This window comes from Hylobates moloch, unplaced genomic scaffold (genome assembly GCF_009828535.3).
Source record: "Hylobates moloch isolate HMO894 unplaced genomic scaffold, HMol_V3 SCAFFOLD_18, whole genome shotgun sequence".
Taxonomy (NCBI): Eukaryota; Metazoa; Chordata; class Mammalia; order Primates; family Hylobatidae; genus Hylobates; species Hylobates moloch.
In genome coordinates, this window is record NW_026652293.1 from 6,919,172 (window position 1) to 6,942,595 (window position 23,424).

At 49.1% G+C, this 23,424-nt stretch overlaps 1 protein-coding gene across 1 annotated transcript; it reads left to right on the forward strand.

The window, feature by feature from the left end:
• Positions 1-1,603: 1,603 nt before the first annotated feature.
• On the forward strand, positions 1,604-19,540 carry PIGR (polymeric immunoglobulin receptor). The gene is made up of 11 exons (XM_032136642.2): positions 1,604-1,734; positions 7,474-7,569; positions 8,601-8,945; positions 10,313-10,969; positions 12,241-12,573; positions 13,328-13,654; positions 14,910-15,090; positions 15,499-15,620; positions 16,278-16,409; positions 16,525-16,583; positions 17,666-19,540. The coding sequence occupies exons 2-11, from the start codon at positions 7,527-7,529 to the stop codon at positions 17,759-17,761; spliced, it is 2,295 nt and encodes a 764-aa protein (XP_031992533.1). The 5' UTR covers positions 1,604-1,734; positions 7,474-7,526; the 3' UTR covers positions 17,762-19,540.
• The last annotated feature ends 3,884 nt before the right edge of the window (positions 19,541-23,424 follow it).

The following is a 23,424-nucleotide window of genomic DNA, read 5'->3' on the forward strand; positions in this document are numbered from 1 at the left end:
GAGAAGGGAGACAAAAAGGAAGGGAACTCCATAATGAGGCTAAATTTTAAATCTGGAGTGAAGTGACTGAGAGATCACTGAACTGGACTGAGCTTGCCTAGAAGTGACTAGGTAACTTGTTTTCTTTTATCAGTCAGATTATGGGTTTAGGGCTTGAAATTAAGCTACATCTGGAAGCCATCATCCTCAGCAAACTAACACAGGAACAGAAAACCAAACACCACATGTTCTCACTCATAAGTGGAAGCTGAACAATGAGAACACACGGACACAGGGAGGGGAACATCACACACTCGGGCCTGTTGGGGGCGGTGAGGGAGAGCATCAGCACTAATAGCTAATGCATGTGGGGCTTAATACCTAAGTGGTGGGTTGATGGGTGCAGCAAACCACCATGGCACACGTTTACCTGTGTCACAAACCTGCACGTTGTGCACATGTAATCCCGGAACCTAAAACAAAACAAAAAAAGAAAATCCAAATTTGCAAACCACAAAAAAAGGAAAGAAATTAAGCTGCATAAAGAAATTATGGGGTTTTTTTGCTTGCCATTGAAATCTGTGATTGTGTGTTAACACCCACAGGTGAGCCAGTGGTTAGCTAAAACAAGACCCAGGGCTCTGGCTGCCTTGTGTTTCTCCAGGGCTCTATTTCTCTATTTTTCCTTTCCCTTCTGGTGTTTGGCCTATAGGACTCTGTAGGGAGAGCCTGGGTCAGCCCTGTACAGGTAGGATGGGGCAGCGTTTCTGTGGGGGTTTGCAGTGAGGGGTGGGGGGGCCATACACATGTGTGTTGGGGAGTGGGCTTCACTTTTGTCACAGGACTGCCATGATCATTTGGGGAACACCCGGGAGTCCCAACGAGGTCATGTCTTGGCATGGACGAAGTGAGACAGGGAAGGAGGTGCTACTTCAGCTCAGCAGGTGGGCACCCTCCTTGCTATGGAGCCGAGCCCGGGTCCTAAGAAGACTCTGAGGTCAGCCACGTTCAGGGGAGCCCAGAAGCAGCGAGTCTTTCATGATTCCGGGGAGTGAAACAGGAAGGGCCACAGTCCTGCCAGTTCCTGGAGCTCTGGGACTGGTAAAAGGGGCTTGGCGGGAGGTGTATAAAGGGCATTTTTGTCCAGGCTAAGTAACCTAGGGAGGCGGAGGGGATTCCCAAACAACTGGGGATATGAGACCAAGGACTATGACAGCCACTCCTGCCATCTGTGCCCCATCAGATGATGTCAACTTCAAATCAAGCATTGGGCCAGGTATTTTAGAGCTAATATCTGGCTATATCTTCTACCTGTAGATTTGGTATTACCATCCCTCTTTTCCAGACGAAAAGAAATAGGAAGGTGACTCGCCAAAGGTCTTGCAGCTAGAAAGCGACAGAACAGCAGCTTCACACTTGACATTCTGTCCTCATCCTGAAGCTGCAATGATGGAGGATTCCCAACTAACAGAGTCTCCCCAAGGTCAAAGGAAACCAAATGGAGCCAGCCAGGAAGGCCAAAATGAAAGGAAAGCAAGGGATCTGTGAGAGTCACGTGACCCTGGCTGGCCCTGGTGCCTGTGGGAGAGTGGCCCTTTAAGAGCCCAGGTGTGGGTCAAACACTGAGCAGAGTTTCAGTTTTGGCAGCAGTGTCCAGTGCCCTGCCAGTAGCTCCTAGAGAGGCAGGGGTTACCAACTGGCCAGCAGTCTGTGTCCCTGAAGTCAGATCAACGGGAGAGAAGGAAGTGATTAAAAGTAAGTGTTACTGCTCTGGGATCCCCAGACGGGATGCTATCTGGAAAGGGCTCGGGACGATGGCTCAGGTAACCCCCTCCATTCCCAACTCCTAGTCTCCTAGATAGTGGGGTGGGAAGAGCAAAGAGGCAGACTGTGTGACTGTGTGTGGTTGGGAAGTAAGCGTGCATATCCCAGTGGGACAAGTAGGGACGCACATGTGTGGAAGCCCCCCATCCTTTTCTGAGAAATATCAGCAGGTGGGAAGGGACCTCTGTGGTCAGCATATGTAGTTCTACTCTTTCAGCTTGGTCTGTGCCTGGATTTCCTAACTCCTCACAGTTGATTAACTGTGTGGCCTTAGGCAAGCCACCTAACCTCTCTGATCCTCTGTTTCTTAATCTGTAAAACAAAGATAGAAATAACACCTATCATTCAGGGTCAATGTGGGTTCAAATGAGAAAATATGGGTGAAATAGCTTTGTAATCTCTAGAATGAAATAGGAATTGTTTCATATTTTTCAGTTTAGTTTAATTAATCAAGGATTTATTGAACACCAGACAGACCTGGAATTAGACAATGCGCATAAAGGATGGCACCTAGCAAGTCCTCTTCCAGTCTTTGAGGTTTCCCACTTGTGGCTTTCTGGCAAAGGCAGTTCAGCTCCTTTTTCTGGTCTTCCAAGAATCTCTGAAATCCTTTCCAATTCCACCTCGCTTTGCTCTAGCAGATTCCTGCCACGGGAGACATAAGTGTGTGTCATCGCATCATCCTGCCCTTCCTAGAGGTAGAAAAAATGAGGTCCTCACGGGATCACTGAGTGAGGTGGAGCTGAGCCCCACAGGCAGCATGCTCAATTCCTGCGGCTCCTCCTGGCTCTGCAGCCAGCAGATCTCAGACATGGGCTTCCCCTCCCTTTGCCCACCCTGACAGCAGCTCAAGCCAGCAGTGGGACTGTCCAGCACAAGGGCAGCAGCTGGTCAAGCTCCGTCCCTGACCCCCAGTTCCCTTTGTGCAATTGCCACAGTGCCTGGGGCCATTGGAGCTGCTCCTATTTTGTGCCATCACTTTCCCCCTTCACTAGGAGAATTATAGATCCTTTAACATCTGGAGAGGAGATGCCAATTTCAGGGGTTTAGGTAGAAGGCAGCTGTCTGATGCCTGGACATAGGTCTTCTCAGAGCCAGATCTGGAATTCTCTCTCCATCCTTCTCCCGCCTCTGGATGTGCTAATGTAGCAGAAAGGACGCTGAGCCAGGAGTCAGGAAAGCAACTCTCTTTGCCTATCTCCTAGAGCCTCTAGACCTCTGTGGCTTTAGGTGATAAAAAATGGGGTCACACAGGCTTCCATTTAGTAAACCCACTTGCCCTGGGCTTTCACAGCTTCATCTCATTCTCCCCTGATACCAACGAGGAGGTAGGCAGTGTTGGTTTTGTGATGCCCTTCCCTAGTGGACGAAATCAAGACACCATGAGTCTATGTGACTGGTGCAAAGTCACCAGCAAGTTTGAACGATGAGGTTTTGGTACAGCCATTTTGATATGGTCATGAGGACATTTTGATGTCACCTAAAAAGCAAACTATCCAACTTAAAAAAAAATACCTATGCATTGTGCTCAGCAGAGACCTTCACCTACATCTTGCCCTCTCTCTGGAGGGGCTGGGGCTGGAGTCCCAATGTCACTGGCATCGACACAGTATGGTGGAGTGGAAAGAGGCTTTGGCGTCAACATGCCTGGTTATACACATGGTTATGTAACATATCCTACACACGGTAGGTGCTAAATAAATAGCAGCTAATATTTTCCAGGAAGAAATTTCTCTGTTGGCACCTACCCCTGGGTCCAGATGTCTCTTCATTTTTTAATTTTTTATTTTTTTGAGATGGAATCTTGCTCTGTCGCCCAGGCTGGAATGCAGTGGTGTGATCTCGGCTTACTGCAACCTCCACCTCCCAGGTTCAAGCAATTCTCCTGCCTCAGTCTCCTGAGTAGCTGGGACTACAGACCAGTGCCACCACACCCAGCTAATTTTTGCACTTTTAGTAGAGACGGGATTTTATCATGTTGGCCAGGCTGGTCTTGAACTCCTGACCTTATGATCCACCCACCTCAGCCTCTCAAAGTGCTGGGATTACAGGCGTGAGCCACCACGCCTGGTCCCAGGTGTCTCTTTATAAGAACTGCCTTTTCCATGAAAGGCAGAGAGGAAAGAACTGAACAAATTCTCAGTTCGCTAAGGTGGAATATCCTGCTTCTTCCTCTCTCCACTGCTTCCTCTCAACAGGAAGACCCTCTGAGGTAGAGCAGAGTGGCTAAGGGCCTATGCTCTTGATCTAGAATCCCATTTAAGTCACTTACCAGCTGTGCAACCTTGGGCAAATGTCTCACCTCTCTGTGCCTCAATTATCTCACTCATGAAATGGGGTTGCCCATTTTGTCCTATCTCCTAGGGTGGCTGTAAAAATGAAACACATTAACACATGTAAAGCACCTGGAAAGGACTCAGTGTACGTTCTTCTAGCCTAGCCCATAGCGCTTGTCTCCTCTCTTATCCACATGAGTCCAACCTAAGTAGCTCACTCTCTATCTTCACAGGATGCCCAGCAAGCAGACTTCTATTCTCATACCAAGTCCAGGGGACCTTTCTTCCTCTGAAAAAGAGGGAAAACTGAGATTAGATGGACAAAGGTTTGGACTCCACACCATGACAGACGAAGTGCAGTCACTTTAACTGAATAGGAGCTAGTTAAATACATTTTATAAAAAGAAAAACTATTCTTCAGCACAGCTTACACTCCTGCCCCAATCCACAATTCTGGGGACATATGTTACACATATATTGGGATGCTAACTCAGTAAACTGAAAGTGATCTAGCACATCCTAGCTTCAGCAGTGAAAAAACAACTGCTAGTTTAAGGACCAGAAAACGTGCCCTCATGCATGATATAATATCACACATATAAAACCCAATAAAGCAGGTCCGTCTGCTCATTTAAAGAGTGATAATGGGGTAGTGACCTCAAATTCGGATTCTGCTGTGGGTCTTGGGGTCAAGAATCCCTGTAACCCTTAGATTTCCGACCTGTGTCATGAGGATAACAACATCAGCCTCTTGGGTTGTTGTGCTGATGGATGAAGTCATACAAGAAAAGAACCTAGCAAAGCATTTGGCACATAGCAGGTGCCCAACATTATGTTCTTTTTATTCCTTAAGCAAATCCTTTAAATCCAGCCCCAGCCACCCTGGGGGTGGGGGGTGTCCCTGAGATTTGAATCCCCAGGTTTGGAAGAAAGTCTCTGGTTTTGAGAGGAAGGGGTCTCTAATGATTCTGAAAGCTCGGGGTCCTTTCAACTGCTACTAGAGAAATTGTGCTTCAAGTTTTAGCTTTGGGCAAAGAAGAGCTCCTGTTCCCGAGAGTGGGGGTATCCTCTCCTGCCAGTCATCCCATCTAGGACTGGACTGTGTGCATCCTGTCAATGTTGCCATCTGCCTGACCTGTCTGTGCATGCCTGATGCTCTCATCCCTGGCTTGAGACCATGCAGAGGGTAATGGGTGCACACATATGTCCCCTCTCTACACGAACATGCACAGCCGCCCAAACATGTCACAAAATGAGAAGTCTGGGACAGAGGGCAGGGTCTTCACCTTGGAGAAGCTGGCATCTGACTCTCTGCAACCCAGGCCAAGTCCTGAGGAGGGCTGCATTCCCCCAGCTCAGCTTGTGGGAAGACCACTCCTGTCTCACACAAATATTAAGCAGCTTGCTTATCTAGAAGTGAGGACAGGAACAAGAAGCAAGGACAGCTGCTGCTGGTGTGGGTTCTTAAAAGCAGGCAGCATTTTGTCCTCCCGCCTGTGACTGCACCCACCCTATGCCAGCACAAGTAGCAAATGGTAGATCTCTCAGGACTTTGCAGCCAGCCCATCCCAACGGTTCCTGAGACTTCCTGGCCTCCTGAAAGCGGCTCCCACCTGGGAGCATCTCCCATGACAGCTTGCAGTGCCCACGCAGGTGATGACATCCCAGCTAGCATCCCCTGATTGCTTCCATGTTGGAGCTGACTGGTATTTGGCCAAGGCCCCACTCCAGGGATTAATCATTGACCTGGTAAGAAAGGTCTGGGGCAATTAACCGGACTCAAGAGAGCCTCAACGTTGCCATCTGACACCCATATTTGTTCCCACTCCCTCCCCTTACTCTTCCAAAGAACTGCAGAAACAAAATACCTTTATATTCACAAGGAAATAAAAGGTTCCTTGCTGGGAAATTCCCCTGCAACAAAGAAATAACCAAGATAAACAACTCTATTGCCTTTGGCTCAAGTTGGTGAAGGGAGTCTGGGAGTAGGAGCAGGGGCCAGGGTGGTGAGGGAGGTCTGGGAGATAACGCCCAGCTTCCTCCTGCTTACTACAGCGTCCTTATCTTTATGGGCACTCATTACTGCCCAAACTTACGATCATTTAACACTCTCTTTGTCAAGACAACTCCAGAGTTTAAAGTCTGTCAAAGTCTGGGAAAGTAGAGACTTCTCTCTCCTCCTCTAGGCTGTAGTTGGGGTCTTGATGACAGCTGCTGTCAGGCAGGCCCCTGGTACCCTCAGCTCTCCTCAGCCCTGGGCTGTGTCCACGGTGATGACAAAGTCCACACAGCCTGCTCCATCTGAGTGGTCTGATCTTCGATTCTTCATCTTTGTCTGCCAGGCCTTACCAGGCAGGATTACAAATACCCTAACACCTAAGTTTTTAACCCCAATTCCATAACCAAGTTGCTGGGAAAACGTAAGCCTATCATTCAGTATCTTAAGATCTCAATGTTTTATCCATAAAATGGTTGTGATTATACCTGTCTGTCTTATTTCAAGGGAACGTATAAAGCTCAAATGAAATAATGTAAATGATAGTGCTTTCATAAGCAACAGGGTCTCTACAAATAACACAAATAAGCATAAGGTAAAAGCATGCTCTTGTATTTGGGGTGCAATACAGTAGTGGAGAGGTTAAGCACATGGAATTTGCAATCAGACAAAGGTGGGCCCAAATCTTCCCCGACCCCCATTCTGTGTACCCCTACACACTTAACCCCATGTGCCCTTGAGGAAAGTACTTAACCTTGAAGCCTTCATTTCCTCCCATGTGAATGTGGATAAGAATACTCAACTTATAGGGCTGATATCAAGTCTATATGAGATAATACACATAAATTATTCAACACAGTGCCTGAGACACAATAAGGGAGCAATCAATGGGGTTAGGACTATCATCGTTACATTTACAGCCTTAATAATCATGACACCTCCTCTGTGGGTCTCTGTTTCCTCCTCTGAACACACCGTGAAATATGTCAGCCCACTTCACCTCCCAGGAATGTAGGGAGGGCAGCTGAAACAGAAAGATGGGGCCACATGTTGGTAGGAACCAATCACCCAGCAAGCCGTTCCTGAGATCTTATGGTGTGTCTGGGACTGTGTCTCATGGGCAGGGAAACAGAACAAATGACACAATATCTCTATCCCAAAGGAGCTTGCAGCTTAGTTGAGAAGACAAAAGCTACTTATAGCTATTAAGGAAATATAAGCGTTGAAGGATGATAAGACTTTGAGTTGTTATGGAAAAGGTGAAGGCACTGATTCATTCAACAGGATTTATGTCAGTTGCTGGAGATACAAAGCCAAACAGATGTTGCAGAAACTCTAAGTTCAACTAGTCTTGGAAGACAAGGGGCGCTTCATCTCCTTGTGATTATTGTTTTTCAGCATTGCACACGAGAAGTCGGCCTGAGTGGTGCGGCGCTCAGGACCCACCAGCAATGCTGCTCTTCGTGCTCACCTGCCTGCTGGCGGTCTTCCCAGGTGTGTCTGCCAGGTCCCAACTCCCCAAGCTCTACCCCTTCAGCCTGCCCGACTCCAGGGTTCACCTCCCTGGGGACACTAAAATCAGACTCATCCCCAGGGATGTCCCTCTCAAAGTTGGCACTCCCTTGAGGAAGAGTCATACAGAGAAGACGCTGAAAGGCCATGTCTGTGAGCACTGGAAATCAGGGACAGGAATGGCGCCTCCTAATCTCAAGGCCAGGGGTCTGTGAAAGATCTTCTTTGAGAATAACAAAGACCTTAACTTCAACCAAGCATCTCTATGATCCGCTGTGAAATCTGAGGGAAATTACTTATCCTTCCTGGCTCACAATATTTTTATCTGGGGAAAAAAAAAAAAAAAGAAAAGAAAAGAATCTACAAAGTGTTTTTAGAAATATAAGGAAATAACACATGGCAAGTGCAAACATATAACACCTTATGAAAGTGGTGTTATTGTTTGAAAAAACATGGGATGGCTGGATGCTGGCTCACAGTTGTAATGCCAGCACTTTGGGAGGCCGAGGCGGGTGGATTGCTTGAGGTCAGTAGTTCAAGACCAGCCTGGCCAACATGGAGAAACCTTGTCTCCACTAAATAGAAACCAAAATTAGCCAGCATGCGCCTGTAGTCTCAGCTACTTGGGAGGCTGAGGCATGAGAATCGCTTGAACCTGGGAAGCGGAGGTTACAGTGAGCCGAGATTGTGCCACTGCACACCAGCCTGGGCGACAGAGAGAGACTTTGTCTCAAAACAATAAAAATATATAAAATAAAAAACAAGGGTTATCATAAATTTGTCATTCCCTTGTCCTTGAAATGGTTATCACTAATGAATTACAATTAGAATTTAATCATGATTAAAACAGTCACTTTATTTAATCTCAGCAATTTTCCAGCTGTGATATATGATAAATTATCAACAGAGGGCCTACGTGTCAGGTAGAAAACCACATCTCCTCATAGAGGATTATCTGGAACAGGCTTTACCTCCCAAGGGCCTCAGAAAGCCTCTCTCTTCTGTACCCACAGCCATCTCCACGAAGAGTCCCATATTTGGTCCCGAGGAGGTGAATAGTGTGGAAGGTAACTCAGTGTCCATCACGTGCTATTACCCACCCTCCTCTGTCAACCGGCACACCCGGAAGTACTGGTGCCGGCGGGGAGCCAGCGGCCGCTGTGTAACCCTCATCTCCTCGGAGGGCTACGTCTCCAACAACTACACAGGCAGGGCTAACCTCACCAACTTCCCGGAGAACGGCACATTTGTGGTGAACATTGCCCAGCTGAGCCGGGATGACTCTGGGCTCTACAAGTGTGGCCTGGGCATCAATAGCCGAGGCCTGTCCTTTGACGTCAGCCTGGAGGTCAGCCAGGGTAAGGATCCAGGCTCCTTGGGCTTCTGGGGGGAAGTCAGAGGGAATTCTCTAAGATGCATGGAGGGCTAGAGGAGGAACTTCCTGACGAGGATGCGTAGCCGGGTTGGGGGTCAGAAGGCTCCCCTCTCCCCAGCAAAGACTTCTTAGAACAGGAGAAGGAGACAGATAGGGCCTACTTGGGGTGATGAGTGAACCCTTCTAGGACTTGGTGGCCTATAACATTTTAGGCTTTCTGGAGACCCCAGCTTAGAAGGGTATCAGGAGGACAAGTTTTCTCGTGTTTGCTACAGGTAGAAAGGGAAATCTGACATCAGGCTAAGGAGATAGAAAATTTAGAGAGAGATTTACAGGGATCCTTAAATTCCTATCATTAATGCACTTTTCCATCAAGGTTTGGGCCGCCAAAAGGCTTCTTGTAAAATGCGTATTTTTTTTTTTAACCCGGGAACCCTTAGTCTTTCGGTATTATCAGGATAAATTAGATTATTAGTTCTTGACCAAAGACCAAGATCCCGAAAGGATGGGTTGCTAACAAGCCTATTCTAGTTGGAGAAAGAGAAAAAAAGAAAAGCTCTTTCTGACAAGGGTTTAACAATGAGGCTATTTTAGATAGTCAAGGGCAACTCAAAAGAAAGGTCTTGTGGAGGAAAGAAATTCAGGGGGACTCCCAAAGACATGTTTTGCTCCTTTGGAATATGCCTACTATTGTCTGTGGACTAAATGAGGAGGTCATTCAGATGGGGATCGAGATTCAAAACCACAGAATCTTTAGAGGTGAAGAGGGCTTAGAGTTCACCCTAACCGGACACTTAGAAGAACATGCCAATGATGGGTATGCAGCCTGTGATTAAGCATTTTAGCAGAAACTCACTGCTCCACGAGACAGCCCATTTCACATTTAGACTGTTGTAATTTTTAGAAACTTCTATTGTATGCATTGAAATCCATCACCCTGCATTTACATTCATTCTGTTCAGTTCAGCACACATTAATTTGGCCACCTACTACCTAGAGGCATTGTGCTTGTCACAGCAGAGGGGTCAAACATGAGAAAAACATGTTCCTGCCTTCAAGGAACTTCCAGCCCATGGAGAACATAATTAACCATACACCAGATTAGATGTAATAAGTGATGCAGATGTATCAAGAAAGCACAGGGCAGGGAGAGATTAGTGTCAGCTAATCTCTTGACAGCTGTCAAGCTGGGCCTTGGAAGATATATTCTGACAGTGTTCCTCTGGGAAGGAGGGCATTCCAGGTTATAAGTCCACCCCCACCTTAACTAGGAATAGCAAATAGTCCTATGTTGCAAGAAAGTAGAATCACAACTTGCCCGCCCCCTACCTTGCACCCCTCATCCTGCAGGTCCTGGGCTCCTAAATGACACTAAAGTCTACACAGTGGACCTGGGCAGAACGGTGACCATCAACTGCCCTTTCAAGACTGAGAATGCTCCAAAGAGGAAGTCCTTGTACAAGCAGATAGGCCTGTACCCTGTGCTGGTCATCGACTCCAGTGGTTATGTGAATCCCAGCTATAAGGGAAGAATACGCCTTGATATTCAGGGTACTGGCCAGTTAATGTTCAGCGTTGTCATCAACCGACTCAGGCTCAGCGATGCTGGGCAGTATTTCTGCCAGGCTGGGGATGATTCCAATAGTAATAAGAAGAATGCTGACCTCCAAGTGCTAAAGCCCGAGCCTGAGCTGGTTTATGAAGACCTGAGGGGCTCAGTGACCTTCCACTGTGCACTGGGCCTTGAGGTGGCAAACGTGGCCAAATTTCTGTGCCGAGAGAGCAGTGGGGAAAACTGTGACGTGGTCGTCAACACCCTGGGGAAGAGGGCCCCAGCCTTTGAGGGCAGGATCCTGCTCAACCCCCAGGACAAGGATGGCTCATTCAGTGTGGTGATCACCGGCCTGAGGAAGGAGGATGCAGGGCGCTACCTGTGTGGAGCCCACTCAGATGGTCAGCTGCAGGAAGGCACGCCCATCCAGGCCTGGCAACTCTTCGTCAATGAGGGTAAGACCCTAGAGAGGGAGAGGGAGTAGGTGGGGCAGTCTCTCAGGTGAGAGCCAAGCTCAGCTCCCTCTGAGTGTATTCATCAATAGTCATCAATCAGCCAACAGCATACACTCAATGACCAGCCCCGAACTGGAGGCTGTGTGGGCTGCTGCACAGGACAGCGAGAAAAAGCAGCCTCTGCCTGGTGGCAGCTCCTAATTACTCTTCTGTTATCAAAGTCCTTTTGATAGCTGTCCCTGCTTAACAAGCAAGAGGTGAGTAAAGCTCTTGATTGAGGCAGGACTTATAGACTGTGTTTCAGGGCTGTGGCAGGCTCTGCAGGGGCCCTCTGTCCCCTCCCCTGGTCCCTGAACAAGATGGGTGCCTCATCCCTCACATTCAGATGGAAAAAGGATTGGCTTATCTTGGTCTCAATGGGTTCCCAGGAGTGCCCCAGCGTCTAAATGTTTCACTGTCGTAGGGTTATTTGTGAATTTCAGCACCATCTGGCCCACTCAGCCCTACTGCAGTGAGCCATCAGCATGGTGAAAGAATTAAATCCCAGCTCCGTCTCACCCCAGAGCACCCTGCATAGAGTTGCCCTCGTGAGAAGCAGCAAACCAGTACTTGCAGTTCCAAGTATCTGTGCTTGTGACTTTTTTTTTTAAAGGGGCTTATATTCCCTGCATGCCATGTCCATATCCAGCTCTGGGTCTTCACCAGGACCCCCTGCATCTTTGGTCACCTGGTTCTCTCTGGACCTCGGTTTTAGCTGCCTGGAGAATGGCTATCGTCTTTGAGATGCCCCTTGGGGCCCCAACAATTAAGCTCACCTTTGCTACATACTTTATATTTTACATCATACCATCCTAAATATATTTTCTTGATTTGGGCATAATCCATTGGGCCACTTTTGTGGAATACACTTGTTAGTGTACTAAATAGACAAAAACTTATACAGAGAGAGACTTTGTAAGAAGCCAAAGAAGAAGAGCTGATATTCTCTCCTTCAACTCCTTCCATTCTCTGCTCAGAATAAGATGGGGGAAAAGAACAACATGTCCAGGCTGATGGGGAGACTCCATGCCCTCAGAGTCTGGCCCTGGTGGCTCCAGCTGCAGGCTCTGTGACATTAGGAAAGTTACTTTTCATTTTCTGAGGAGGGTAAGGTGATGCATGTAAACTTCACTCCCCATCCTGGCTGAGACCCTGGGAAGAAGGCTTCTCAGGCCACACAAGGCTCTTCCTGCGTGGCCATCCTCCCATCCCATCTCTGTCTGTGCTTCCAGAGTCCACGATTCCCCGCAGCCCCACTGTGGTGAAGGGGGTGGCAGGAGGCTCTGTGTCCGTGCTCTGCCCCTACAACCCTAAGGAAAGCAAAAGCATCAAGTACTGGTGTCTCTGGGAAGGGGCCCAGAATGGCCGCTGCCCCCTGCTGGTGGAGAGCCAGGGGCAGGTTCAGGAGCAGTACGAGGGCCGCCTCTCCCTGCTGGAGGAGCCAGGCAACGGCACCTTCACTGTCATCCTCAACCAGCTCACCAGCCAGGACGCCGGCTTCTACTGGTGTCTGACCAACGGCGATACTCGCTGGAGGACCACCGTGGAGATCAAGATTATCGAAGGTAAGAGTTGAACAGGGAGGGAGAAAGCTCTAAGACCTCTCCAGCCAGCAGCAGCATCCCCAACCACTCTTCCTCCTTTTTCACCTGCCTCCACCCTGATGGGCCAGACCTCAGGAGAGAGCCCACCTATCCAGAGGTCACATTTTCATGCCTGTAACACGCACCCTACACTCTGAATTACCATACATGGTACCTCCTACTACCATGAACATGGGCTTCTTTTGCAGTGTGCGGGCATCAGCTGAAGTCAAGGATTGCAGATACCTCTTTGTATTGAGTCTAGAAGAGAAGGAACAGTCAGGAAAGCAAAAGGAACAGTCAGGAAAGCAAACTGAAGTCCATGTGCGAAGATCTATGGTCTATGGTAGACTCTGGATTGATCATGGTGCTCATCAATAATAATTATTACCTAGGCACACAATTACATTTCTTATGTAGTCAAAATAACATACTTATTTCTAATGCTATCCAAAGAGGAAATGTAGACTGAGCATGGTGGTGCATGCCTGTAATCCCAGCACCTTGGGAGGCCAAGACAGGAAGATCGCTTGAGCCCAGGAGATGGAAGTTGCAGTGAGCTATGATCACACCACTACCCTCCAGCCTGGGTGACAGAGAGAGACTCTGTCTCAAAAACAAAAACAAAAGTATATATATATATGACATGTGGACAAAGTTCCCACCAGAGTCACTTCCCTGCAGCATCTCCAAGTACCAACCTCTGTGTTTATTTCTGCCTCCCTCCCTCCTCCAGGAGAACCAAACCTCAAGGTACCAGAGAATGTCACGGCTGTGCTGGGAGAGACTCTCAAGGTCTCCTGCCACTTCCCGTGCAAATTCTCCTCGTACGAGAAATACTGGTGCAAGTGGAATAACACGGGCTGCCAGGCCCTGCCCAGCCAAGACGAAGGCCCCAGCGAGGCCTTCGTGAACTGCGACGAGAACAGCCGGCTTGTCTCCCTGACCCTGAACTCGGTGACCAGGGCTGACGAGGGCTGGTACTGGTGTGGAGTGAAGCAGGGCCACTTCTATGGAGAGACTGCAGCCGTCTATGTGGCAGTTGAAGAGAGCAAGGCAGCAGGTGAGTCTCCAAGGACAGGGCCTGCACTCCTCAGACCCAGAGGCAAGACTTCCTGAAGGCCCCTGCCTAAGAGCTTCTCAATCAGTGCTGGCCCCTACGTTTGGCTGTAAGAGGCTGAAAGTGGAGGGTGGGAAGGGAGGGGACTTTTAGGTCCTATATAGCCTCATTGAGCCCTTCAAAAGGGACATCTCGAATAAACATACCAACTAAGTAAAAATAGTGGGTTTGCTATTTAACCTTGGCATTAAGACAACTCCCAGCTGAATGTGGTGGCTCACACCTCTAATCCCAGCACTTTGGGAGGCCAAGGTAGGCAGATCACTTGAGGCCAGGAGTTCAACACCAGCCTGGCCGACATGGAGAAAACTCATCTCTACTAAAAATACAAAAATTAGCTGGGCATGGTGGTGTAATCCCAGCTATTTGGGTGGCTGAGGCATGAGAATTGCTTGAACCCAAGATGCGGGGGTTGCAGTGAACCGAGATCGTGCCACCGCACTCTAGCCTAGGCAACAGAGCTAGATTCCATTTCAAAAAAAAAAAAAAAATACAAGTCCCATAGTCGCCACTTCAACCCAGATTGAAGTCTCTTCTCTATCTGGAAATATTCTTCTCTGTATAGAAGAATAATATGCATACATCACTGTCATATGCGATATGTTCATCCCCCTTCCCCCTGCCAAAGCTTGCCCTCAAAAGAGGGCCAGATACCTTCATTTACAAGGTCTGATCAAGAAAATTAGGAAACATCTAGTAAATCTGCATTTCAAGTCCTCTTTTAAAATTTCACATGAAATGTTTTAGCCCTAATAAGGGTATTTTGTAGTCCCTCAAGAAATCCTATTGTGTCTGGACCCTGCTGGTGGGACTCACTGAGGGGCCCATCGCCAGGCTACCTCCAGGGGGCAGCACTATCATACCCAGCTGGGCAGTCGGGAAGCCTGGGTCAGCGTCTCAGAGCCTTGAAAATCTCCTGGGCATAAGTGATGGGTCAGCCTTTATGCACAGCTGATCTATGGCATGAAGCCTTGAAGGTCCCCACCACACTTTTGGTAGTAATGGGGCAGAGATCATCTGTGACAGCTGAAGAAGGCCATCACGGCTGTTTCTAATGTCATCCTGGGTCCTACCCCAACAGTCTTGAGATTAAACACTGACCCTGTGATTCCTCATGAAGTCTCCCCAGACTCCTTCAGCTCGAGGAGTAAGATCATAGAGAAAAACCACAACCCAGGCCCACTCTTCCCTGCTGCAGGCTCCCGCGATGTCAGCCTAGCGAAGGCAGACACTGCTCCTGATGAGAAGGTGCTAGACTCTGGTGCCCGGGAGATTGAGAACAAAGCCATTCAGGATCCCAGGCTTTTTGCAGAGGAAAAGGCGGTGGCAGATACAGGAGATCAAGCTGGTGGGAGCAGAGCATCTGTGGATTCCGGCAGGTGAGGAAGGATTCAAGGCTCACCACTCGGAGAACACCCCAGAGCCGAGCACCTGAGGCTGAGCCACCAGGTCCAAGGAGGAAAGCCTGTCTGTCTCTTAAGCACTGGGGCAGCCCTTACTACCTCTACTTATACTTGGGAGGGTCCCGTGGTACCCTCTGCCCTTCTCCCATGGCTGGGGAGGTGTTTACAATTCAGTTCAATCTTCCAGGCCTGGGATGCAACAAGGCCCAGTGCGTGCCTTTGCCAGTCTGGGAAGGCTTCTTAGAAGAACAGAGCTAGGGAGCTGCATCAGCAGGATGGGGTGGATCAACCTGGGAGGAAAAAGGACCAAGCCAACCTTGCCAGCACAACCTCAGGCCCCCAGATCTCCCTTCCAGGGATGAACTAACTTAAGCCTTCTTCCAGCTCTGAGGAACAAGGTGGGAGCTCCAGAGTGCTGGTCTCCACCCTGGTGCCCCTGGGCCTGGTGCTGGCACTGGGAGCCGTGGCTGTGGGAGTGGCCAGAGCCCGGCACAGGAAGAATGTCGGTGAGTCCCTGGGATACTCCCTGCCTCCCACCTCCAACCCGAGCCCTCAGTCCTGAATCATCCACCCATAGAGGAAGCTGCTGTGTCTCTTCTTTTTCATGGGCTGAAACAAAGAATCCCGAGAAAGCAGGATGGGGAAAGAGAAACCCACACATACTCGAAACTGAAATTCAGAGCTGCTGTCCAAATACTAACTCTGAAAAATCATCTCCAATTACCCAGGATCTAGGTTCAGAGGCAGGGCTGCCAGGAAGAGGAGACTGGGTTTCAGGAGACCCTGGGCTTGGACTAATTGAATAACTAATGAGCCGTGTGACATTGGGCCATCCTTATGCCATGCTTCAGTATCCTCAAGGCTCAAGTCAAGGATGATAAACACGACCTCACGGGGCTGATGTGAGGACTAAAGGAGATGCTGTGCATTGAAAGGTTCCAGAGTGACAAACAAAGGTCAGGGATTATCAAGTCCTGATTACCCAGGAAAAGGGTCTGGGGAGGAGACTCGGATCATTTCCATCTCCCCGGGTCATAGTCAGAGGTGCACCACCTCAGCTGTCCTGCAGGGCTACAGTGGATCTGCCCAAAGAGAAGCAGCCCAGCCTGGCCTTCTAGGTCCCAGCCCCTGTCCCTACACCAACTCCTCTTCCTCCCGGACAGACCGAGTTTCAATCAGAAGCTACAGGACAGACATTAGCATGTCAGACTTCGAGAACTCCAGGGAATTTGGAGCCAATGACAACATGGGAGCCTCTTCGATCACTCAGGAAACATCCCTCGGAGGAAAAGATGGTATGACCTTCACTCAAGGGAATGCTCAGCCCCTGGGGAGAGTAAGAATTGGTCCCACATCTGGGTTGGGAAAAGGAGGCTAGTAAGGGCTAACCTACCCTCTTTCTTCACACAGAGTTTGTTGCCACCACTGAGAGCACCACGGAGACCAAAGAACCCAAGAAGGCAAAAAGGGTGAGGAGGAAGAAGGAAGCCCCACTATGTGACAAGGAAATGCAGCATGAGGGGCTGCAGTTAGACTTCAGGAAGAACTACCTCAACATGGGGGCCGATCCCAGAATAGGGAGGATGGTATAAACAGTCCTCAGGAGTCCTCAGGAATTTTTGAGGAAGAACTGTATCTTACTGGTTGTGGGACACTGATGTGGATAAAGCCCAGGAAGGAGGTGAGCTATATGATTAGGCTGTAAAACTGCAGGAGAGAGGCAGGCTGGGAGATGAGGAAAGCAGGTACATAAAAGATGGGAAGCTACAATGTCAGATGCTGGTGATTAAATGGATGCTCTTCCTGGGTTGGGGGACCCAAGGACCTCAGGCCACCCATCCTCCCTTGAGGGTTTGCTCAGGACCAGCTTTTTGCCTGGGCCTAGGAGACATTTGCTTGCGGTGGGCAGTTTGAGGCTAGAAGCCCCTGCTGACTTCTCTTGAAGCCCCACCAGAGGCAACTCCTGCCTTTGGGTGCCATATACCATCCCCTCAATCTTCCCTAGGACTCAGGGGACCCAGAAAAATAACACCTCGTGCCTTTAATCCCAAGGGGATAGTTTTTGTTGTTGTTGTTGTTTTTATCATATCTACTTTTTCTTGAAACATCTCTGGCATTTAGCAAAGTTAGAACAAGTTATTCCTGGAGACCGCCTTCCGCTTTAACTTTGTGGTGCCAAAAAGCTACCTCTCTTGGCTGGTAGAGAAAGAAAAACATACACCACCGTGGTTGACCCCAGCCTAGGCCACCTTGCCCGTGGACTGCGTGGGCAGCTTCTGGGGACACGCCCGGGCAACAGAGGCGGTTCCACTCCATGTGTCGGAAGGAGGTAGTGAGACAGAAGGAGATATTTTTAGAGGCTGCAACTTTCCATTTCTCAAAGTGCATCCTTCTTGGTGAGCATGGGGGCTGGGATGAGAACAGTGGGCCCCGCAGGCCTGTGTTGCTTGGACCAACATCATGGATTCAGGACATTTAGCACCTCCCCTCCCCCGACTCCACCCACTGAGCCAGTGCCCCCAACACTGACGCCTCTCCTCTTGCCCCTTAGTCATCCAAGGAGGAAGCCGAGATGGCCTACAAAGACTTCCTGCTCCAGTCCAGCACCGTGGCTGCCGAGGCCCAGGATGGCCCCCAGGAAGCCTAGACGGTGTCGCCGCCTGCTCCCTGTACCCATGACAATCACCTTCAGAATCATGTCGATCCTGGGGCCCTCAGCTCCTGGGGACCCCACTCCCTGCTCTAACATCTGCCTAGGTTTTTCCTACTGTCCTCAGAGGTGTGCTGGTCCCCTCCCCAGTGACATCGAAGCCTGGCCTAATTGCTCCTATTGGGGATGAGGGTGGCGTGAGGAGGTCCCACTTGCAACTTCTTTCTGTTGAGAGAACCTCAGGTACAGAGAAGAATAGAGGTCTTCATGGGTCCCTTGAAGGAAGAGGGACCAGGGTGGGAGAGCTGATTGCAGAAAGGAGAGACGTGTAGTGCCCCTCTGCACCCTTATCATGGAATGTCAACAGAATTTTTCCCTCCACTCCATCCCTCCCTCCCGTCCTTCCTCTCTTCTTTCCTTCCATCAAAAGATGTATTTGAATACATACTAGAATTCAGGTGCTCTGCTAGATGCTGTGACAGGTATGCTACCAACACTGCTCACAGCCTTTCTGAGGACACCAGTGAAAGAAGCCACAGCTCCTCTTGGAGTATTTATACTCACTGAGTCTTAACTTTTCACCAGGTGTGCTCACCTCTGCCCCTATTGGGAGAGGTCATAAAATGTCTCGAGTCCTAAGGCCTTAGGAGTCATGTATGATGAGCATACACACAGGTAATTATAAACCCACATTCTTACCATTTCACACATGAGAAAATTGAGGTTTGGAAGAGTGAAGCGTTTTTCTTTTTCTTTCTTTTTTTTTTTTTTGAGATGGAGTCTCGCACTGTCGCCCAGGCTGGAGTGCAGTGGCTCACTGCAACCTCCGCCTCCCAGGTTGACACCATTCTCCTGCCTCAGCCTCCCAAGTAGCTGGGACTACAGGCACCCACCACCACGCCTGGCTAATTTTTTGTATTTTTAGTAGAGACGGGGTTTCACTGTGTTAGCCAGGATGGTCTCCATCTCCTGACCTCGTGATTTGCCCACCTCAGCCTCCCGAAGTGCTGGGATTACAGGCGTGAGCCACCACGCCCAGCCTCTTTTTTTCTTTTCTTTTTTTTTTGAGACAAAGTCTCACTGTGTCACCCAGACCGGAATGCAGTGACACAGTCTCGGCTCACTGAAACCTCTGCCTTCCAGGTTCAGGTGATTCTTATGCCTCAGCCTCTCAAGTAGCTGGGACTACAGACGTGGGCCACCACGTCTGGCTAATTTTTTTTTTTGTAGAGACAGGATTTTGCCATGTTGACCAGACTGGTCTCGAACTCCTGGCCTCAAGTGATCCGCCCTCCTCTCCAGCCTCTCAAAGTGCTGGGATTACAGGCATGAGCCACTGCGCCTGGCGCTGAAGCGTTTTTCTCAAAGGTCCCCAGTGAGATAAACTAGATTTGGCATCTCCTGTCCTGGGCCAGGGATCTCTCTACAAGAGCCCCTGCCCCTCTGTTGGAGGCACAGTTTTAGAATAAGGAGGAGGAGGGAGAAGAGAAAATGTAAAGGAGGGAGATCTTTCTCAGGCCCCACCATTTCTGTCACTCACATGGACCTCAGATAAAAGAATGGCCAAACCCTCACAACCCCTCATGTTTGAAGAGTTCCAAGTTGAAGGGAAACAAAGAAGTGTTTAATGGTGCCAGAGAGGGGCTGCTCGCCAGAAAGCTAAAATTTAATTTCTTTTTTCCTCTGAGTTCTGTACTTCAACCAGCCTACAAGCTGGCACTTGCTAACAAATCAGAAATATGACAATTAATAATTAAAGACTGTGATTGCCACCAACAAGGCTCAGACTGTATTTGTCCCCAATACCTTCTGTCTCCCAGACAGCCCCTTCAGAGCTTTTCTTTTCTTTTTCTTTTTCTTTCTTTCTTTTTTTTTTTTTAAGACAGGGCACTCTGTTGCCCAGGCTGGAGTGCAGTGGTGCAATCACGGCTCACTGCAGCCTTGACCTCCTGGTTTCAAGTGATCCTCCCACCTCAGCCTCCAGAGTAGCTGGGACTACAGGCATCCGACACCACACTGGCTAACTTTTTGTATTTTTTTGTAGAGACAGAATTTCGCCATGTTGCCTATGCGGGTGTTGAATTCCTGGGCTCAATTGATCCTCCCACCTCTGCCTCCCAAAGTGCTGGGATCACAGACGTGAGCCACTGCATCTGGCTGCCTTTTGCTTTGGTCCCACTTTTAGGCACCCCGGGACCCCCTTGTCTGTTAAGATCATTCCTAGGTTCAGGTGCTAAACCATGTCATATCCTATAAGGGCTGCCCGAGCTGTCTGTTGGCAGCTAGCCCCCCATCTCACCCCTAGACTCTTCCACAGGGCTTCTGTGTGTGGAGAGTTCTCTCTGCAAGAGAGTTCTCCCCAGTCTGCCATCCTGCCTGATGTGAACCTTTGCTTCCACCCAGGCCTTAAACATAATGCTGTGGATGCTATGAGCTTCCCAAGCCTACCTTTTCCTGGGACTCAGACTTCAGGCCTCCTTTGGTCTCCCCTCTAGCCCCACTAACTGCAGTACTCAGTCTCAGTTCCCAGGCCCTGACCTGGGTCAGAGCCTTGAGCTTCTATCCAGCCAGAAGAGGGGACATCAGAAATGTGTATTTCTCTCTTCTGTGATGGGGATACATAGCTTCTGGAATGACAACAAATCATTCCAGGAGGATCAAAATGACAAGGTGTGTCAGAACCTACCACGGTCTTACCCTTCCAAGAAGCTGTTCTCTGACTCACCAGAGGGCCATGTTTATGGTAGAGGATTAAGATGCAACTTCTGTATGCATTGCAATAACCAGCGAGCCAGTCCTGAGCTCGTGTAGCCTATCCCAGCCTTTTGAAGCAAAGGTCAAGAAATGTCACTAAAGCCAAAAGTGATCTTATATTATTCCTAAGTGATATTGTCAGTAAGGCCCAAAGTCCATCTGCTCCTCGTGTAGCACAAGAAACCCTTTTAAATAAAGAAGCTGGTTCATAGGTTCCAGTGGACATGAGTTTGGAGAGGATATGAGTCAGCTTAGTACAGGGGAGTGACAATAAACTGCAGGATTGATGATGATAAACCAATTAGCAATGGTCAGTGGCCCTGAGCATTCAAGGAGCTATTTAAACATTTGATGACAAGGAAATCTTCCCCAAGTTTTTGAATTATCTTAATGTTTATTCTTTTTTAAAGTCCCATATGTAAAGATAGGACTATTATTAAGGCCCAACAGGACTATTATGAAGGCCCAACTATTATTAATGCTTAACCACTGCTGGGCATTATTAAGGCTGAACAGTGGTTAGGATTTTTTTTTTTTGGTAGAAACAGGATCTTGTTTGTTGCCCAGGCTGGTCTGGAACTCCTGGCCTCAAGCAATCCTTCTGCCTCTGCCTCCCAAAGCATGGGGATGACAGGCGTGAGCCACTGCACCCAGCCAGGAATTTGTTTATAGCAATTGATTTTGTTTTGTAAAGCTAAAAAATGGATCTCTGATTTAGACTTTTCCAAAACTCGAGGCAGAACGTCTCTCCTAAGAACATTAAACAGCAGCGAGAGGAACTGAAACAGGTCCCCCAGGCAGAGAAACAAGTAGAGTTTCCCACCCCATCCCTCCCAGCTTTCCTAAAATAATTATCTCTACTAAGGAGTCTGTGCAACAAAAATAAGAGATCATCTCAAAAAGGCTACATGTCTAAGTGGACAGTGGACACGCTGAGAGGCAAGCTGTGAGACTGAGACCAAAGGTCCCAGCAGGCTGTGGAGCAAGGCGGGCATGGAGAGAGGATCATCAGTATAGGAGCCAAGCAGCTCTGGAGTGTCTCTTCCAAGGTTGATTCTTAAAAGGGCAGCCAAGCCACTCTCCCTAGAGCCAAAAATCTTTGTCCTAGATACAGGGACATGAATATCCTAAAATCCAGGTTGTTGCTGTTATGTCACATTGAAGTTGATCCAAAAGTCCTGCATATTTGGAGTTTTCACCTCAGAACTCCAATAGGAATATGGCCATAGTCAGGGAAGAAATCTTAGTCACCAAAATCCTACCATTTATTATCTTTAAAAAAGTCACATGGCCGGGCGCGGTGGCTCACACCTGTAATCCCAGCACTTTGGGAGGCCGAGGCGGGCAGATCACAAGGTCAGGAGATCGAGACCATCCTGACCAAGATGGTGAAACCCCGTCTCTACTAAAAATGCAAAACTTAGCTGGGCATGGTGGCGGGCGCCTGTAATCCCAGCTACTTGGGAGGCTGAGGCACGAGAATTGCCTGAACCCAGGAGGCCGAGGTTGCAGTGAGCCGAGATTGTGCCACTGCACTCCAGCCTGGGGACAAAGTGAGACTCTGTCAAAAAAAAAAAAAAAGTCACAAATGGGCTGATTGTGGTAAAGGTAAATGCTCCAAGGCCCTACTGCTGTGGAGTGGCTTGCTCTGGGACAGGCAAGCCTGGGGTCCTGTGGTGCTTGGAAGGACGGGACAACAGGGTCCCTGAGTCAGGTACCTCTACCTGGGGTGGGGGCTTGTTCTTGGTGAGTCCACCAGACAAGGAGATTCTTGTGGTCTGTCATTGCAGAGGGCAGCGTTGGGTCATGGAGAGGACCACCTGAGGATGGAGACCCTCAGTTTGGGAAGGCCCAGAAAATGGCCCTTGTAACCCGGCCATGCGGAGGTCAAAGCAGAGAAAAGCAGTAACCAAGCAGAACCCATGACAACAACCTCCACCCAGTGGCGGTGGCTCATCTCCACTGCACTCTGACCACGTCGCAGGCTGTGTGCTGAGTCCCTTGTAACACTTGCCTCGTGATCCTCACAACAGCCTTATGAGAAACGTTCATCTAAGCCCATCTGTAACATAGGGAGGATGGCAGAGCCTAAGCTAAAAGGTCATCATAGAGAGTGAATGAACACACCACCTCAAGGACTTACACTTTCCATTGTATCTGGCATTATTTATTCCCTCCACCCGCTGTCGGGGGACTGTGAATGTTTCCCATCAGGTTCATCCCTTCTGGCCCCTAGAGGGTGCTGGGCCATTGGCTCCCTTGCCCCATGGTGTGCTCCAGCCTGGCAGACACTCCCTGGGAGTAGGAGTGCCAGGGCACCATGGCAGCCCTGTGAGTCAGAAAGGAGAAATCGAGCACAGATGAGAAAAAAAGAGAAAAGAAAATAAGGATGTAAGAATTGTAAACTTCACAATTTCACCAGCGGTCAGTCTTCCCTTGGGCCCCAACCCCCATGACCCAGGGGCAACAGCTGAAAGTAGATGGAACAAGCCCAATTCTGGGGGTTTTGATCCCCTCAAACTCCAAACATTCGCCTCCTGCCCAGCCGTCCTCAGACCCCTAACTCTTAGTCTTACAACCCAATGGGATGTTTTCAGGGTTTCACTCGGGCCACACATGATGCAAAAAGCTCTCCTACCCACTCCCATCCCACACACCTTCCGCCCTGCTCGGCAGTTCCCAGCCTCAGCACAGCCAAACCCTGATCTTCACAGACATGCACACACACTCACACTCCACAAAGCACACACACAGCCACACACCACACACTCACACACTCCACAGAGCACACACACACTCATGGACACACAGCACACACACAATCATACACACATAACCATACACCACACACACTAGACAGAGCACACACACACTCATAGCCACACACCACACACACACTCCACAGA

Bases quoted from the DNA above. Each gene is read 5' to 3' on its own strand.
- PIGR (XM_032136642.2), top strand. From the start codon at position 7,527: ATGCTGCTCTTCGTGCTCACCTGCCTGCTGGCGGTCTTCCCAG. The intron at 8,946-10,312 runs GTAAGGATCCAG...CTCATCCTGCAG, and splicing joins CAGCCTGGAGGTCAGCCAGG to GTCCTGGGCTCCTAAATGAC. The intron at 16,584-17,665 runs GTGAGGAGGAAG...CTTGCCCCTTAG, and splicing joins AACCCAAGAAGGCAAAAAGG to TCATCCAAGGAGGAAGCCGA.